The sequence below is a fragment of the Diabrotica virgifera genome, chromosome 1 (genome assembly GCF_917563875.1).
Source record: "Diabrotica virgifera virgifera chromosome 1, PGI_DIABVI_V3a".
In the NCBI taxonomy this organism is placed as follows: domain Eukaryota; kingdom Metazoa; phylum Arthropoda; class Insecta; order Coleoptera; family Chrysomelidae; genus Diabrotica; species Diabrotica virgifera.
Window position 1 is genome coordinate 122,887,766 of NC_065443.1, and position 19,196 is coordinate 122,906,961.

General features: G+C 34.3%; 1 protein-coding gene across 2 annotated transcripts in view; it reads left to right on the forward strand.

Moving 5' to 3' along the window:
• The window catches only part of LOC114333771 (ATP-binding cassette sub-family C member 4), a 73,384-nt gene extending 55,315 nt beyond the window's left edge, over window positions 1–18,069 (forward strand). For both annotated transcript variants that reach the window (XM_050644087.1, XM_050644091.1), the window contains exons 8-11: window positions 9,126–9,486; window positions 12,452–12,602; window positions 13,617–13,847; window positions 16,219–18,069. In XM_050644087.1, coding sequence (XP_050500044.1) covers window positions 9,126–9,486; window positions 12,452–12,602; window positions 13,617–13,847; window positions 16,219–17,120 — 1,645 coding nt within the window. In that variant the 3' untranslated portion in view covers window positions 17,121–18,069. The remainder of the gene's footprint in view (window positions 1–9,125; window positions 9,487–12,451; window positions 12,603–13,616; window positions 13,848–16,218) is intronic.
• Window positions 18,070–19,196: the final 1,127 nt, after the last annotated feature.

Below are 19,196 nucleotides of genomic sequence, written 5' to 3' on the forward strand. Positions count from 1 at the left end.
TACAAATAAATGCATAAAAATGAAAAAAAAAACATACTAAAATACTCTAATCTCTCATTAAAAAATAGCTTGTAGGATAGTTCCTTACGGTTTTAGCTAAATTCTGTTTATGCCATATGGAAATGTTTCTTGTATCTTTTTTTGTGTTGAAATTATAGTCGGAGTACAGAAAAACGCAAAAAATTCTAAAATACGCTTGTTCAAAAATAGCTAGTAGGAATGTTCCTTCGCTTTAAAAACATGCTAAAATACACTTGTCTCTTTTTTAAAAATAGGTAATAGGAACGTTACTTTGGACTTTAGACAAATTCTGTTAGGCCATCTGCTTTAACGTGCAAGTTTACATCGACAGTGTTGATATATTGTACCAAACAATTTACAAAATAGCATTTAATGAATGCAAACAAGGATAGGAAAGATAATTCGGACATATGACATAAGTTTCGATTTCAATTCCCAAAACAGCTTGACTTTCAGGTCCTAAAGAACGAACAAAAAGTGGTTTCAGAAGCATGCCCCTAAATTTCAAAAAATCCACAATCTGTGACAGAAATATAGAGAATTTATGTGGAATTACTCATATATTTTATCTTCTCCTTACGGTGCCTTATCCTTAAGGACGTTGACCATTACATTTTCCCATTTAATCTTATTTGCAGCCATCCTGAATAGTTCTGTGGAGGTCATATTCGTCCATTGTCGTAGGTTTTTAAGCCAAGAGTTGCGTCTTCTTCCTGGTACCCTTTTGCTATTGATTTTGCTTTCGATTATTTTCGTTAAGTTGGAGCAGTTCATACTTTTGATTTCTTACGATAAAAAAAAATTGTATTTTCTGTTTTTTTCTTATAAGCATAAGCTCTGTTTCCTTGTTCACCCTCCGAAAGACTTCCGCATTTGTCGTATGGCTCATGTAGGACATTCTGGGCATTTTACGGTAGCACCAGAGTTCGAATGCTTGGATTTTTTTTGTGTTACTTCTATCATTGTCCAGGCTTCAACCCCATAGAGGAAGATGTAGAAAACATAGCACTTATGTATTCTAGTTCTCAATGAGATATCCAGCTGGAGGTTGCATAGAACTTTTTGCATTTCGTAAAACACTGTACGTTCCTTTTCCAGATGTGTTCTTACTTCCAGTGAGTGGTACAAAGTTTCATCAAGGTTGCTTCCAAGGCACGTTATTCTTGTTACTCCTTCACTCCTTCCAGATCTTTGTTTTGTCACAGTGTGAAGGTCAATGTTTTGTCGACATTGACCTTCACACTTCTGTTTAGGTCACCCTTTTTGTCTTTTTTGTACTGAATTTCATTCCAAATTCTCTACAGGTATTTTATAAAAAACAAAAGTTAATTAATTTACATTCATTGCAGGGGATGTTGTGGTTTTTCAAGTCTGTAATGAACATGAAGAAATTAAAACCATACCATTAAAGACACTCCATAAAAATTTAAACATACTTCATGACGACGATCATCAGCTAGTATTAATGGGTGCTATCGGATACACTGGTGTAGAAGGAACCAGTTTGTCTGATTTTAATGAAAATCGAGGTGTTCACTACATAACCTATACCTATCGAAGAGGAAACACATCTTGGATGGGCTTCGATGATTTACTAGAAAAATCATTTTTTGTTAAAGAAACAAAAAAAAATAGCGCTCAGATTATTAATGTACATTAAAGATAAAATAAATTAAAATTAAATAAACAACACTTGCTTTAATTTTTTGGTACCTATGCTTAAATTCTTTCGCAGCTTATTATTAGCACGCATAAATGCAAAAATTATGGTCAATTGTCTTAGTATATTCGTTTTTTAAGGACGTTGCATACTTTATTTTAAATGTACAGATTTTAGAGAATCTGATAATATTACCATTTAGTTATTAAAAAACGATATACAAAATCTGAGCATTGGGTCACGTGCTACAGATATGTGATAATGGATATCGACAATTTAACATAGACTCTAAAGTATAAAAAACTCTACAAATCAATATTGAACTGTACAGATATTCTTAATGAGCATTTAAGAAAATTATAAATGAAATATGAGTGTTGGGTACTGTGGGTTTATTATAAAACTGCAGTAGCCATTCTTGCTCGTAAGGGGATGAAGCAAAAAATTCATTTTTGGCGTAGACCTGCAGCAATTAATTAGCAAAAAAATGCACACTTGATTTAAATCTCTAAACTGAGTATTTTCACATTTTGTGAAATTAAGGGGATGAAAATAACAGTAGGGGTTGGAGAGGGAGTGTCTGTAAATGCTTCTATACCCCACCTTTCAGTAATTAATTGGCAATAAAATATAGCGCCGCAAGCGACTCTTTATCAACTTTCGTTCCTGAAATATTAGTGTTGGGTATTGTAGCTTAAGTATTAAACCGCAGTAGCCATTGTTGGTCGTTACGGGGATGAAGCAAATAATTCCTTTTTCGCGTAGACCTGTAACAATTAATAAGCAAAAAATATCCACTTGGTTTTAGGTCTTTAAACTGGTTATTTTCACTTTTTGTGGATTCCGAGGAATGATGATAACGGTAGGGGTTGAAGGGGGTGAGTTTGTAAATTATTGCATACCCAATCTTTCAGCAATTAATTAGCAAAAAAATATGCCGCTGGAAGCTACCCTCTATCTACTTTTGTTCCAGAAATATGAATGTTGGCTCTTCTAGCTTAATATTAAGCTAGAATAGCCACCTGTTTCTCCGAAGGGGTTGAAGCTATACATTTGTAATTTGCGTAATAAACAAGCAATTAATTAGCAATAAAATAGGCCGCCGGAAGCGACGCTCTATCTGCTTTCGTTACTGAAACAGGAGAATTGAGTGTTGTAGTTTAAGTATTCAACCGCAGTAGCCATTGTTGCTCGTTAGGGGATGAAGCAATACAATCGTTTTTGGCGTAGACCTGCAGCAGTTGTTTAGGAAAAAAATACTCACTTGGTCATAGGTTTTTAAACTAGTAATTTTGACTTTCTGTGAAATCCGGGGAATGATGATAACGGTGGGGGTTGGAGGGGGTGAGTTTTTAAATTGTTGTATACCATATCTTTCAGAAATTAATTAGCAATAAAATATGCCGCTGGAAGCGACCCTCTATCTACTTTCGTTACTGAAATAGAAGAATTGAGTGTTGTAGCTTAAGTATTCAACCGCAGTAGCCATTTTTACTGGTTAGGGGATGAAGCGATAAAATCGAATTTGGCGTAGACCTGCAGCAGTTGCTTAGGAAAAAAATACCCACTTGGTCTTAGATTTTTAAACTGGTAATTTTCACTTTCTGTGAAATCCGTTGAGCGATGATAATGGTAGGGGTTGGAGGGGATGGGTTTGTAAATTCTGGTATAACCAATCTTTCAGCAATTAATTAGCAATAAAATATACCGCCGAAAGCTACTCTCTATCTACTTTCTTTCCAGAAATAGGAGTGTTGAGTATTGTAGCCTTAAGTATTAAACCGCAGTAGCCATTGTGGCTCGTTAGGGGAGGAAGCAAAAAATTCATTTTTGGATTAGACCTGTAGCAATGAATAAGCAAAAAATACGTACTTGGTTTTAGCTCTTTAAACTGGTTATTTTCACTTTTTGTGGATTCCGGGGAATGATGATATCGGTAGGGGTTGAAGGGGGTGAGTTTGTAAATTCTTGTAAACTCAATCTTTCAGCAATTAATTAGCAATAAAATAGGCCACTGGAAGCAACTCTCTATCTACTTTCGTTCCGGATATATGAATGTTGGCCTTTCTAGCTTAATATTAAGCTTGAATGGCCACCTGTTTCTCTGAAGGGGATGAAGCAATAAATTTTTGTTTTGCGTAATAAATTAGCAATTAATTAGCAATAAAATAGGCTACCGGAAGCAACTCTCTCTCTGCTTTCGTTCCGGATATATGAATGTTGGCCTTTCTAGCTTAATATTAAGCTGGAATGGCCACCTGTTTCTCTGAAGGGGATGAAGCAATAAATTTTTAATTTGCGTAATAAATTAGCAATAAAATAGCAAAAAAATATTGGGTATGTCTCATAGCTCCCTTATGAAATGGTCTTTCTAGCTTAATAGACATTGATTCCATTTCAAATCACTCAATTTTGGAGCAAAAAAAAATTTGGATCTCCGATTTATCTGAAAATTGGTATATAGCTTCTGCTGGACGTAAAAATAAGATAATTAAAGTCAAAAGTCTTCTTCTTCTTTTTTTCTCAAAATATTTATGCGATTTTACAGTGACTTGGTGTTTATTTAAACAAATTTGCATTTTCTATTGTAAAGTATCAATGGAAAACATAATATTTTAATAGAAAGGGCTCAGAAATGTCATTAAATGGCATTATAACAAGATACTTTGATTCAAAACAAGTTTTTGATCAAATTTTATAGTGTAGAAAACGTTAAAATACCCTTTTTTACATTTTTCTTCATTCCCAAAATACGTCATAATCGATTTGGCTGAAAATTTGTCCACAGATAGCCAAAACATAGGACTTTAAGAGGTTAGAAGGATTTGAATTATATTACAATACCAAAAAACTTACATGCAATATCATAGTCAAAAATATAGGCGTCTACTGTAAGTACAATTAACTCGAAAATATCGACCTCACGACAAAAACTGTTAAAAAGAAATTGTAATAATTGTCAATACGATTTATTTGGAACAATTTCAGTTCCTAACATTTTTGTCGAAAAGTTAAAAATGGCGGATATATTTAGCAAAACAGGTTCTCCTTTAAAATCAAGATGGCGGGCTAAGGTAACGGAGGAATTAATTCGTGATTTTAAATTTAGACTACTATTGATTCCCCTAAAGATTAGAAAAATAAAATGCTATCCCAATTGGACTAATATACTTTTGAGTCTGATATTAGTGCATGTAACTTTTTTGGTATTGTAATATAATTCAAATCCTTCTAACCACTTAAAGTCCTATATTTTGGGTATCTGTGAGCAAATTTTCGGCCAAATCGATGATGATGTATTTTGCCAATGGAGGAAAATGTAAAAAACGGTATTTTAAAGTTTTCTACACTATAAAATTTGATCAAAAACTTGTTTTGAATCAAAATAACGCGTTATAATGCCATATAATGACATTCTTGAGTCCCTTCTATTAAAATATTATGTTTTTCATTGATACTTTACGATAGAAAATGCAAATTTGTTTAAATAAACACCAAATCACTGTAAAATAGCTTAAAATAACATTTTGAGAAAAAAAAGAAGAAGATTTATTGACCTTAAATATCTTATTTTTACGTCCCGCAAAAGCTATATACCAATTTTCAGACAAATCGGAAATCCAAAATTTTTTGCCTGAGTGATTTGGCATGGAATGTACCCCTATTACATAGAAGTGGTTTTACTTCATGTTAGAGTTTGTTTAACTATCCACAGAGAACGGCAGTTCTCACCAGTGGCGCACAACACCCCTACAAGCGACACTATATATACACGAAATTTTCGATTTTCTAAACCTGACTGAATTGAAAATTGGGCCAAATCCCATCTTAAAGTTTAGGAAAAGACTCGTCCATCTATATGTTACTTCTTCATTTTGGTCTAAGGGTGTGGATTTTACGGCCCTTCCCATTTAAAGCCTGTTTTTCGTTCTCGTCCCCAAAACTCCCAAAAATTTCAAAAATTTAAGCCCGAACTTTGCGGCTTCTGATAGCATAGATCATTACCTTTCCAACGCATGTTTAATTTTGAAAATCGGTTATACCATTCACAAGTTATCGAGCTCAGAAATATGACTCAATTTTTATTTAAAAAATGGAAAATGTTTGTGGATATGTATGTACCTATGTATGTATGTGTGTGGAAAAGTTAAACCGATCTGAATTTTTTTTTCTGTGTTTCAAGAGGGTGTGAGGGCCGATTCAGAACCGGTCTAATTTTTGACTTCTGACTACCCGTAAGTTAGCTAGAGGACTAGGTAAATACAAAATAGCATATTTTTTGGGCGTATATATCTTAGGTTCAAGGAAAGACAGGAAAACCGCAAATACACCAATCAATAGGGTTGAGTTAAGCTTTCAAATGCTTAGCAAAGCTTTCAAAAGCTTTTGAGCTAAGCGATCAAGCTGAGACATACGCAGTGCTCACCATAGCCAAAAAAACTGAAAAATTAAACTTTGAAAATTTTGGTTTTTCGACAATTACTCAAAATTTAAACCTACGAATTTCGCCAATAACTGAGCGTTTGTAGAAGGACTCAGGACGCGTCTAACGGTGTATACCTTATATCTGGGAAAATTCGAATTTTTAAGTTATAGGCTTCATAAGTATGATCAAATCTATTTCTTATGGGAAAAACGGTTTTTCAAGCTCAATAATTCCTGTAATACGTTCAGTTATCATACTCGATCTTGGATGCATCAGATACTACTTGTCAATACGTTTCAAATTCATGTTTATGTAAGTTGTTTATGTAAGTTGTTCAGAAGTTATAGAGCTCCAAAAGTATAATTAGTCCAGGAACTGAAATTTTTTACTTCGCAATTTTTACAGAATGGATCGATTTGCTTAAAAATTTGACAATAAGTAGTGGATAGTCCAAGGATCAAAATCTATATGATGCCGAAAGACGCTTTTACCATGGGGTGGTTGCCATATCATCTCGAGGGTGGAAATTTTTTTTTATATTTTGACCGCAAATGCTGGTAAAAATATTAATTATAAGCAAAAAATGTTCATTATACATTTTTTTGATAAAATTAATATTTTTCGATTTATTAGTTATCGAAGCTGTTAGTTTTATATCGGAAAGATTACCAGATAATGGCAGTCCTCGCCAGTGGCGCAGAAATACACCCCCTACACGCGACACTATTATATATACGAAATTTTCAATTTTCTAAATATGACTGAATTGAAAATTTTGCCAACTCCCGTCTTTAAGTTCAGAAAAAGATTCACCCATTCATATGTCAACCATCCATTTTGGTCTAAGGGTATCGATTTTACGGCCCTTCCTATTTAGGGTTGTTTTTCGTTCTGGTCCCCAAAACTCCCAAAAAATTCGAAAATTTAAGTCCGACTTTTGCGGCTTCTAACTGTACTGATCATTACCTTTCCAACGCATGTCTAATTTTGAACATTACCAGAGAACGGCAGTTCTCGCCAGTGGCGCACACCCACACCACCCTACACGCGACACTATATATACAAAAAATTTTCGATTTTCTAAATCTGACTGAATTAAAAATTGGGCCAACTCCCATCTTAAAGTTCAGAAAAGACTCACCCATTTATATGTCAACCATCGATTTTGGTCCAAGGGTGTAGATTTTACGGCCCTTCCTATTTAGGGTCTCTTTTTCGTTCTCGTCACCAAAACTCCCAAAAAGTTTAAAAATTTGTCCAACCTTTGCGGCTTCTAATAGAACTGATCATTACCTTTCCAGCGCATGTCTAATTTTGAAAATCGGTTATACCATTCAAAAGTTATAGAGCTTAGAAATGTGACTCAATTTTTATTTAAAAAAGAGAAAATATTTGTGGATATGTATGTATGTGTGTTTGAAAGTTAAACCGATTTGATATTTTTCTCTGTGTTTAAAGAGGGGGTCAGGGCCGATTTAGAACCGGTGTAGTTTGTTACTTTTGACCACCCATAAGCCAGCTATAGGACTTGGTAGGTACAAAACGGCATATTTTTTGGGGGTATATATATTCGGATCACGAAGAGGCAGGAGAACCGCAAATACATCAAATCAATAGTGTTAACTTAAGCTTTCAAATGGTGTTTAAGCCGTCAGGATCAGACATATACACGGCTCAGTATAGCCGAAAAACTGAAAAACTAAACTTTGAAAATTTTGGTTTTTCGACAATTACTCAACATTTCAACGTACGAATTGCGCCAATAACTTAGCGTTTGTAGAAGGACTCAAGACGAATCTAACGATGTATACCTCATATCCGGGAAAATTCGAATTTTTAGGTTATAGGCTTCATAAATATGATAAAATCTATTTCTTGTCGGAAAAAAGGTTTCGAAAGCTCAATAATTCCTGTAATAGCTTCAGTTATCATACTTGACCTTAGATCCATCAGATAATACTGATTAATACGTTTCAAACTCATGTTTACTGATCAAAATCGGTTAAGCCGTTTAGAAGTTATTAAGATACAAAAGTATAATCCAATTAACGATTATTTCCCAAATGGTTTATGTAGTTGTAGTGGTTACGACGCTAAATTTGATCTGGCAACGGGCAATCCGACTTCATTTACCGGCCATCTCAATATATTTTTTTTTCAATCTATTTCGAATAGAAAAAAATCTAGTGTATATTCGATGGACACTAGATCATTTGGGAGATAATGCAACAAAGGTGACAATTTATAAAGCTTGACGTGTAATAGAGGAACATTGCATTCAACTTCATACATTTAATTTATAAATACCTTTGAAAAACTCCTGATACAAGAATAAAAAACCGCTAAACGCCGTAAAAATGAGTGGCGCATAAAATATTCCAGCTACAAAAGATCTGATATGAATGTTACGTGGCGCGAAAATGGATTTTCATTTGATGCAAAACAAAATTTTAGTTTTATTTTAAAATATTTTTCCATAATATTTGCTAAATTTGAAGTAAACGCGCCACAAAAGAGTTTCAAAATTCAAACTGTATCAAAATTACTCTTTTGTGGCGCGTTTACTTCAAATTTAGCAAATATTATTGAAAAATATTTTAAAATAAAACTAAAATTTTGTTTTGCATCAAATGAAAATCCATTTTCGCGCCACGTAACATTCATATCAGATCTTTTGTAGCTGGAATATTTTATACGCCACTCATTTTTACGGCGTTTAGCGGTTTTTTATTCTTGTATGCTATACAGCCAACCCAAGGAACTACCCCTTTTAACTTATAGATAAGTTGGAGACAATCTTCCTAAGACCGTTAAACTACGATCCCAAGTATCCTTAATATTTTCAGCCCAAATAGCATATTTTCTTCACTCTTTCTACCGGTGTATCGCTTATTGTAATTTGGGCGTTTATGTTGGTGTTCTTACTGTGCCTATGCATGATTAGATAAATGAGTTTAGTTTATGTAACTTGTTATAGCGAAAATTGTTAGATTTAGAAAAATAAATTATTGATTTTAGGAGCGATGATAAACAGAAAGTTCTTAACATAAAAGCCAACATATCTAACATTATTGGCCAAAATATAACCCAACTATCTACAAACCTAACACAAGCTGAAGTTCAAGCTGCTTCTACATTCCAAATGTATACCGTGATGGTAATACTCTCCTTAGTTCTAGAACTACTCAAAACCTTCGCTTTTCTAGACTTTTGCAAAAGGGCATCGATAAATATACATAAAGCGATGATAAAGAATGTACTACATTCAGTGATGGCTTTCTTCGATACACACTTTATTGGTAATATATTAAACAGGTTTTCCCAGGATGTGATTAATGTTGATGAGAATTTACCCTTTCAGTTGTTAAATTGTCTAGAGGTAAGTATCCATTTGCAAGAACTATGATTATATAATACTTTATCTTTTAACTGAATCTATCTTTAAGGTGATACAGTAGCGATCAACAGGTAGCCAAAACGCGTTCCAAGATTGCTGCTGTAATTTTGAATATTTTTTCGAGATATTTGGCACACGTATTCGTAATATAATAAAGAATGGCGGTACAGAGCCGAATTTGAAAAATATATTAATATGTGGAAATTACTCTGTAATTAATTATAATATTAAAAAAACGAGCCTGTACCGCCATTAAGAAGAACAAAAAAATACACTTTCTTCAAATAAACTTTTTTATCCGATGCCTAGATTTTGTGTCATTTTGGAACTACTAATGAAATAAAAAATTTTAGTAGTTCCAAAATGACACAAAATCTAGGCATCGGATAAAAAAGTTTATTTGAAGAAAGTGTATTTTTTTGTTCTTCTTAATGGCGGTACAGGCTCGTTTTTTAATATTATATTTAATTACAGACTAATTTCCACATATTAATATATTTTTCAAATTGGGCTCTGTACCGCCATTCTTTATTATATTACGAATACGTGTGCCAAATATCTCGAAAAAATATTCAAAATTACAGCCGCAATCTTGGAACGCGTTTTGGCTACCTGTTGATCGCTACTGTATCACCTTAAAGCAAGAAGAAAGGCGGACCTGGTCCATTCGTTCGCGTCATTGGAAACAGCAGCGAAAAGAATGGGGCTACACGTTAATACTAATAAAACTAAGTATATAGCTTAACATAAAACAGTCACAAAAAGAACGAAAATATTGACATACAGAACTCTAATCAAGCCCGTCCTCACTAGTGGCGGCACACATAATGGAAGCGGTTTCCGCTTACGTGCAAACCGCGCGGTTCTCGCGCGCGGGTAAAAGCGAGAGAGATCGTTCAAATTTGTCAGTTGCGTCTACTACTTGTAGCAAAATGTCGTCTTCCGATGACGATATAATTGCTTTAGATTCTGTTTTGACTAAACTGAAAAGAAAGAGAGTTGGTGTACATCCTATTAATCGAGAAAGATTAATTTATAGAGAATATCATCATCTAGTTCAAAAATTAAAAGAAGATAATGAACGATTCTTCCAGTATATGAGAATGACTCAAGAGACTTTTAATTATATTTTGGAGAAAGTGGAGTATCGTTTAACTAAAAACTGGTGTAATTTACATAAATACATATTTACATATTCATTGTAAAATCACAGAACTTGCGCGACAAAAAGAGGGAATAAACTAAATTCTCAATCGAGTAAACATTAAAACCGCGCGGAAAAAACTAAATTCTCTTTCGAGTAAAAGCGGCCAGGCGGGTTAAAGCGGTTGGCCCGCGCGAACCTGCTTTGACTATGTTCGTGTACATTTAAAGACGTGCATTCATTTTGAAAACGTTTAAAAGCGGGTCCGCGCGGTTTAACCGTAAGCGGAAACCACCTCCACTGTGTTCGCCGACTTACGCGTCAGAAACGTGGACGATAACAAAGAGTGATGAAGAACGGTTAGGCTGTTTTTAACGTAAAATCCTCAGACATTTGTAAAGGCGTGCAGGAAAACGGATTATGGGGTAGATGCTATAATTTTGAGCTTAACCGCCTTTATAGCTAGTCTAGTATATGGGGTGATTTGTAAAGGGTAAAGGTACACGGGAACAAATTCTGAACCTGATACAACTCATTGAAAAGTCTAGAGAATTTCAAGTACCTATGATTATATGCTTCGTTGACTACCAAAAGGCATTTGATTGTGTAAGTTTGATAAATCTGTGGTCCATTTTAATAGAAATGGGCACACCAGTGCGCCTGGTGACACTTATTAAAAATCTGTACCAGTCTAATATAGCGACAGTACGACTAGATCAGAAGTTCTCAGACCAATTCAAGACCGAGAGAGGTGTTAGACAAGGATGCGTGTTGTTACCTGACTTATTCAACATTTATGATGAACATGGCTTTAGAAGGATGGTCCGGTGGAGTAACAGTAGCTGGTAGGAAAATCTCAAATTTAAAAATTGCTGATGGCACTACACTTATAGCAGCAAATGAGCAAGAAATGCTTGATCTCCTGCGAAGAGTTGAGTACGAGAGCAATAAAGTTGGTTTGAAAATCAATACAGCTAAGACAAAAATAATGGTGGTCGACAGATTCGACAATATTTAACTGACTAATATGTTACAGGAATACCAAATAGTAAACACCTTTGTCCATCTCGGGTCTAGTATAACTAACGATGGTAACTGTGAAGCAGAAGTTCGGAGGCGTATTGGTATGGCAAAAAATGCGATGAGTCAGTCGCCTAATTAAAATAAAAAAAGGCAAATCTATCTCTCAAAATATCAAGATGAGATTGGTGAATGCCCTTGTATTTTCAATATTTCTATACGGTGGCTAGGACACTTAGACAGAATGGATCATAAATATGTCATATGAAATTAGCCATCGAAAGACATTTATAAGTTTTATAACCAAATACCGGATGAAGTAAGGTGAAGAGGCAGGCCCAGAGCACGATTTAAGGACCAAGCGGAAGATGACTTACGAGAATTAACAGTACGAAATTGGAAAACCAAGACGAAGGAATGGAAGCTGATTCTAGAACAGGCCAAGACTCACCAGGGGTTGTAGAGCCAATGATGATGATGATGATGAACCTATCTTTAACATTTATTGTCGCCAGATTGTCAGACAACCCATGAACAAAACGTATTGTCGAGTGAAGGCCACGGGAAGAAGCACTACGGAGCAGAGTACGTCCGTCAACCAGATGATCTGAAGCATGTTATCGGTAACTGGATGCAAGCCGCACAAAACAGAGACAGATGGAAAGAGCTGAGGGAGACCTATGTCCAGCAGTGGACGCGTACAAGATTATGATGAATCATATAAAACTTTATCACTTAACTGAACCTATCTTTAATCTTTATTGAAATAATTTTATTTTTCAGGTAGCAATCAATGTTGGTGCAGCTGCTACTTTACTTATGACAGTAAATCCATATTTTTTCTTTTATATATCAGTAACGTTTGGAGTAATGTTATTATTTTTAAAGCTATATCTTCCAATAACCAGAAATTTGCGAAGACTTGAAGCTTCAAGTAAGTTTAAAAAATATTTTTCAACAGTCTTTTGTAGAAATATTTAATTAGGTGTAAACTAAATATCAGTGCCGGTCCCAAGCCCGTATAAAGGAGGGTTTGTAAAAGCTTGCAAGACAATGAAAGGAAGGGATATGGAAAAGAGTTTAAGGGCTAGGGTGTTGCCCGTAAGCAACGTGCAGTTGCGGCCTTGCCTGACCCCTGCGAAAAGTGAACTAGGGCTACCCCTTAGAGAACGGAAAGGGACAAAAAAGCTAGTCATCAGAATTGTAGTGCTTAACGTCGAAAGTATGATAGGTAAAAGAAGAAAGCTCGCCGATTTCATACAGAGGTGTAGGTACTTTGTGCAAGAAACTCGTTGGAAAGGTAATAAGTCGAGATATGTTGGAGATGGATCATCATCACCATTGTCCAGCCTTCTTCATCCAAAGTTACACATATGCTTCCCCTTATTTCTTCCAGTTCTGTCGGTCTTGGGCTTTCTGCAACCAATTCCCAGCAACCCTTTTGACGTTCTGTCCATCGTGTAGGTAGTATACCTCTACTTTTGTTTGCTCGTGGTTAACCCACTGTAATTTTTTGGGTCCACCTCCTGTCCTTAATTCTTGCTACATGGCCTGCCCAATTCCACTTCAACCATGCTATTCGCTCTATGACATCTCTGACGCCTGTCCTTCTTCTGATTTCCTCGTTCCTACCCTGCCTCTGAGAGTCTTGGAGTTGGATGCAAGTTAATATATATAGCAGTTTAAACGGTCATGGCAGAACTGTAGTAGATATTATTTTCAACAAGGAGTGGAGGGTACATCTTGTACGGGTAAACAGGACAAGTAATACGAACGTGAACATCATATGTGAGTACGCCCGACTGGTAGGGTGTGAGGAATCCAGTTGATTTCCGGGATTGAAATCAAAACGTGAAATATAATGTATGTTTAAATAAAATAGTGGCTTATTACCATTAGATATAGTAGATAATTTTAATGTATCATCATATAACTAAACATTTTTTAGCAAGAAGTCCAATGATAGGTCATTTAAATGCTGCTCTGGAAGGTGTTACCACTGTTAGAGCCTATAAAGCAGAAAATATGATCATCGATGAGTACGAGAGGCATCAAGACGTTTTCACTTCGGCCCACTACAGTCTACTGTGTTTCAAGTTCGGAATGGGATTCTACATGAGCATGTTGGCTGGTGTTATGGTGACGCTGGTCATTTGTAGTTTCGTTCTTTTTGAAACAGGTAACATTTAACAAGTTTCTTTTTAAATTATTGGAAAAGTTTATGATCCTTAAGAGGAAACAGTAGCGATCAACAGGTAGCGAAATCGCGTTCCAAGACTGCGGCTGTAATTTTGAATATTTTTTCGAGATATTTGGCACACGTATTCGTAATATAATAAAGAATGGCGGTACAGCGCCCAATTTGAAAATATATTAATATGTGGAAATTACTCTGTAATTAAATACAATATTAAAAAAACGAGCCTGTACCGGCATTAAGAAGAACAAAAAAAATACACTTTCTTCAAATAAACTTTTTTATCCGATGCCTAGATTTTGTTTCATTTTGGAACTACTAAAATTTTTTATTTCATTAGTAGTTCCAAAATGACACAAAATCTAGGCATCGGATAAAAAATTTATTTGAAGAAAATGTATTTTTTTGTTATTCTTAATGGCGGTACAGGCTCGTTTTTTAATATTGTATTTAATTACAGAGTAATTTCCACATATTAATATATTTTTCAAATTGCCTCTGTACCGCCATTCTTTATTATATTACGAATACGTGTGCCAAATATCTCGAAAAAATATTCAAAATTATAACCGCAATCTTGGAACGCGTTTTGGCTACCTGTTGATCGCTACTGTATCACCTTAAGAACGTTTGTTATATTCTGTTGTCATAATAATGTTTTGTTTCCGTGGCGCTAGCTTTAAAGGATTTAAGATCTTGTTTTTCCTGTCTCGCTTAATCTACGCTGTGGGGTAGCTCCCTGTTACTGCTTGGTCACCGGTTTCCAGAAAAACTTGGTAAATCTCTTGGCTATTCATTGTCCATCTAGGAATATATTCCTTTCAGTAGCCTCTGGGTATGCATGTCTTAGCAGTGCTTATTACAGCTGAAACAAATGTTTTGTTGTTTTCACTATTGAGGGTATCTATCCTAAGCATTTATCTAGTTCTATGAAGGATTTGGTCCAATTGAGTCTTTTGAGAATCCATCTTAGTCGTGAAATGGAAGTAATTAGAGGTATTTATGTAACTGCTTCAACTATAACTGGTCGATGCTGACTGTATGGAAAGTTAGAAATGGTAGGGGAGCAAAGTATGCTAAATGTGCAGTCACTCGAGCGTTATGGGGACCTATTGGGTTGTGAAGAGTAGGTCCTAAAACCAAAAAAAGTTAAGTAAAGTTTTCCATTTTAGTGGGGACTTCATTTTTAATTTAATTTTCCATTTTCAATATTCGTTTTTTAGATTATAGCGCCATCTATCCATAATTCGAAAAAATGTCTCGAATAAAAGTTACTTATTTTTACGTAAGGAATCCGAACCTGCAATAAGAAATGAGGGCGGCTCCCATTTAAGATTTTAAAGTAACCCCCACCCCACTTCCGTGGGGATTGTGTTTGGTGCCAATCGATAGATTTTTCAAAAATATTAAATAAGTGTGTTTTTCAGTTTTTCGATCTGATGTTCATTTCGCGAAATATCGCGGGATTCGTATTTAAAATCTTAAATTTACCCCCCACCCCACTCCGTTTGAAGTCGTATTTGGTATCATTCGATAGATTTGGAAAAATATTAAGCACGTATTTTTTAGTTTTTCGATCTGTCATTCAATTCGCGAAATATTCGCTTTTTTCTTGTAAAACTTTGGGACTCACCCATTTCCTTACGCCCCGCTCAAATCGTCAGATTTTTGAAATATAGACTGTTTTGCATGTACTTAACTTATCTTAATCTGACAATTTTGAGTTTTTCTAAGGATAGATTTTTTTTCGGTCCCTCCTTAACGAACTCCCCTGCATTAAGAGCCAATATATGGTAGAGGTACATTTTCAGGGTACAAGGTTTCTCCCCATGTAATAATCTGACGCGCTTAACTGCAAAAATCCCCCTTGGGCTCCCCTATCAAAAGGACTTTTCGTAAAATTGCTATGGGTTGGCAGTTGTTATTATTCGAAACGAAACATAAATCAGGATTGTATTCTTATTTCCAGGCAACTTTATTATATTCAATAGCTTTTTGGACTATTTGTCTGATATTGCATCTGAGGTAGATCTATTGTTTCGGAATCCTTGTTGTTCTGATGAATGCCACTCTGTGACACTTCTTCTACCAAAATTTTTGTAAATAGCTTTGAGACTGTGCTTAATAAGCTTATCTGTCTATAATTTTGTGGCCTGTTTTTCATTTTAAACACTGGATTAGTTCTACTTTGGTTCCAGAGTTCTAGCACGTTTGTAGTTTTTACATATCTTGTTAAATAGAGTTTGTATGTCATTTATTTATTTCATAATTAGATGTTATCTGAAAGGATGAAAAACATTATTTGATGTATGTATGTATCTAAAATATGACTTTTTTTATAATCTATTTCTAGATGCCACAGCTGGAAGCATTGGTTTAGCCTTGACCCAAGTGATATATTTAGGTGCTCTAATACAAGGAGCAGTGAGATGTTGGGCTGATTTGGAAACTTTAATGACAGCTACTGAACGAGCCCTGGAATATACCGGATTAAAGTCTGAAACAACACAAGGCAGCGTACCAAAACATTGGCCTAAAGACGGAACCATAAGTTTCCAAAATGTTAGTTTATCTTATAATTCTACTCAAAGAATTTTGAACAATTTGAGTTTTCAAGTTCAGGCGAAAGAAAAAATTGGAATAGTAGGCCGAACAGGGGCTGGGAAGTCCTCCATAATATCCACAATATTTAGACTCTATGAAGTAGACGGTAAAATAACCATCGATGGAGTTGATATAAAGCTACTACCCTTAAAACATTTACGAAAACATCTAGCAATTATCCCGCAAGATCCTATTCTCTTTTCTGGTACTATTCGATCTAATTTAGATCCATTTGGTGAGTTTCAAGAAAAAGATCTTTGGGAAGCTTTAGAAAAAGCCAATCTAAAGACTTCTATAACAAATTTAGATATCAAAGTTAGCAGTTATGCTTCTAATTTCAGCCTTGGTCAAAAGCAAATGGTTTGCTTAGCACGAGCTATATTAATTAAATCGAAGATAGTTATTTTAGACGAAGCTACATCTACTATGGATCATGAAACAGAAAATCTAATACAAGAAACTATTAAACATAACTTTTCTGATAGTACTGTCCTCACAATCGCTCATAGATTGCAGTCTATATTAGAATGTGATAAGGTGTTGGTACTGGATCGAGGACAGATAAAAGAGTTTGGTACTCCAAAGGAGTTGCTGGAAAATAAAATAGGACACTTTAGTAAAATGGTAGCACAGGGTGATATGTCCAGTTAACGTGTATTAATTTAAGTAATATTTTACGGCTATAGAAGGTATTGTTATATTCTACCGACAACGATATACCAGTATTATCCCTCATTTTTTTTGTCATGGTAAACTACAACAGAAAATTGAAATGCTATGGTAAAATAATATTTTAGTTAGCTGTGATAGTCAAATGGCGCCCCACGTTGGGCGCCATTTAAACCAATAAAAACAATAGAAGAAGTTAAGAAATTAATAAATTAATAATAATAATGAATAAATTATTTGAAAATAACATAATAACAAAGATGTGACGTTTATAAAGTTACAATTTGATAAATTTTATTATAGAAATATAATAATCTAAAGCCAAAGCAAAATAACAAGGGGAACAGATTAAAAGGTTAAAACTAAAATAAGTTTTTGTATACAAATTTCAACTTTAAAGCTTTGTATCTGATACATTTAAAATTTTAAGGATGTATATTAATAAAAAATTTATTAATATCCTTTATAATAGGAACAATCTGACTTCTCGTATGGTGTATTTCTCATTGTGTATTTTCGCGCAAGGTCACCCGCCAGCTATAGCTTGTCGGATTGTATATATTTATTAAAATCCCTTAAAGGGTTACTTCAAAATCGCACAACGTTTTCGGTTTGAAAAGATCATCTTCCGTATATACCTTTTATAAAGGATTTTAATTTTTTTTGCAATTAATGCTATACAACCAGCTACAGGAAATTTTTTCTTGCGGATTTGGCATATTAATGTATATCGAAATTAATAAAATAACAATAACTATTTAATGTAGAGCGTGGTAGTTAAAATATAAGAATACTCGTTGTTACTAGTATCAATATTTTATATGGTATGGTTCTTATATAATTTTATTTTTTAGTCTGTTGTTGATGGTCTGGTAATACGATAAAATGTTTTTATATTTATAAAAAAAATAAAGGTTTATCTAAAATAAAATCGATGTTATTATTATAGCCACTTTACACGAAGCAACTAATTGAGCAATTAATTGCAAAATTTCTTGCAGCACTAGAAATTGCATCGTGTCATACGCGAATTGCACAGAAAAGCTGCAACTTCTTGCAGCAACTTCTTCTGCTAAACAGAACATGTCCTATTTTTCATGCAATTTTTTCTGCAATTTAGTTATATTTTTAGTAACTTTTAAGGCTACAGTGTTTGTTTTTACTTTTCTGCTGTCAAAAAATAAAAGATTTTGATGACATTGACATTCTGTCATCCTAAATATCAAACCAAACACCAAACAATTTTTTAAGAAAACTAGAGGAACTTTTTACCAATTTCACGCTTCACAGATAATGATCATATTATTCTGGTGGATAACTTAATTTATGCAACATAGGGATTTTCTTACAACTATTTTATTTCTTACAACTTGTTTCCTTTTATAAATTAATAATATGCATTACATGCTTGGATTAGGTATTAATTGATTTTGTTATACTTAATACATAATATTATAATTTTCTCAAATTATAATCTAACACTTTTAATCTAATATCTGATAAATCTACTCAAAAAATTACATTATTTGTAAAAACAAACATAACCTAAAATGTATGCTATTTTGTCAAAGTTTCTGTCTATTTCATGTCAGTTTATGGAATTGTTTGCACCGTCTAATAACTTTATTGCAGAAGTTCTTGAGCAAGAAATTGTGCAATTACTTGCATCGTGTAAAGTGGCTGTTAATATTGCGGCCTTGAAATAAAACAACGCATCGAGATGGCCGGAAGCGCTTTTAATAAGATGAAAATAGTATTATGCAATGAGGAACTGGAATAGAAATTAGAATAATATTGAGATGTTATATATTCTCTGTCCTTTTATATGGAGTTAAAGCCTTGAACTGAAAAAAGACTTGCCAGGTTTGAGAGGTGGTGTTATCCAAGAATAAGGAAAATCTCATGGACACAACACGTAACAATCACGGAAATGGGTTAGGTCTTGAGGGTAAAACAGTTGGAATAAAGGTAAACTGAGTTTCCATTAGCAACATTAGATATGCGGACGATACTGTCATTTTAGCCAAAAATATTGAAGATCTTCAGAGACTGGTGAAC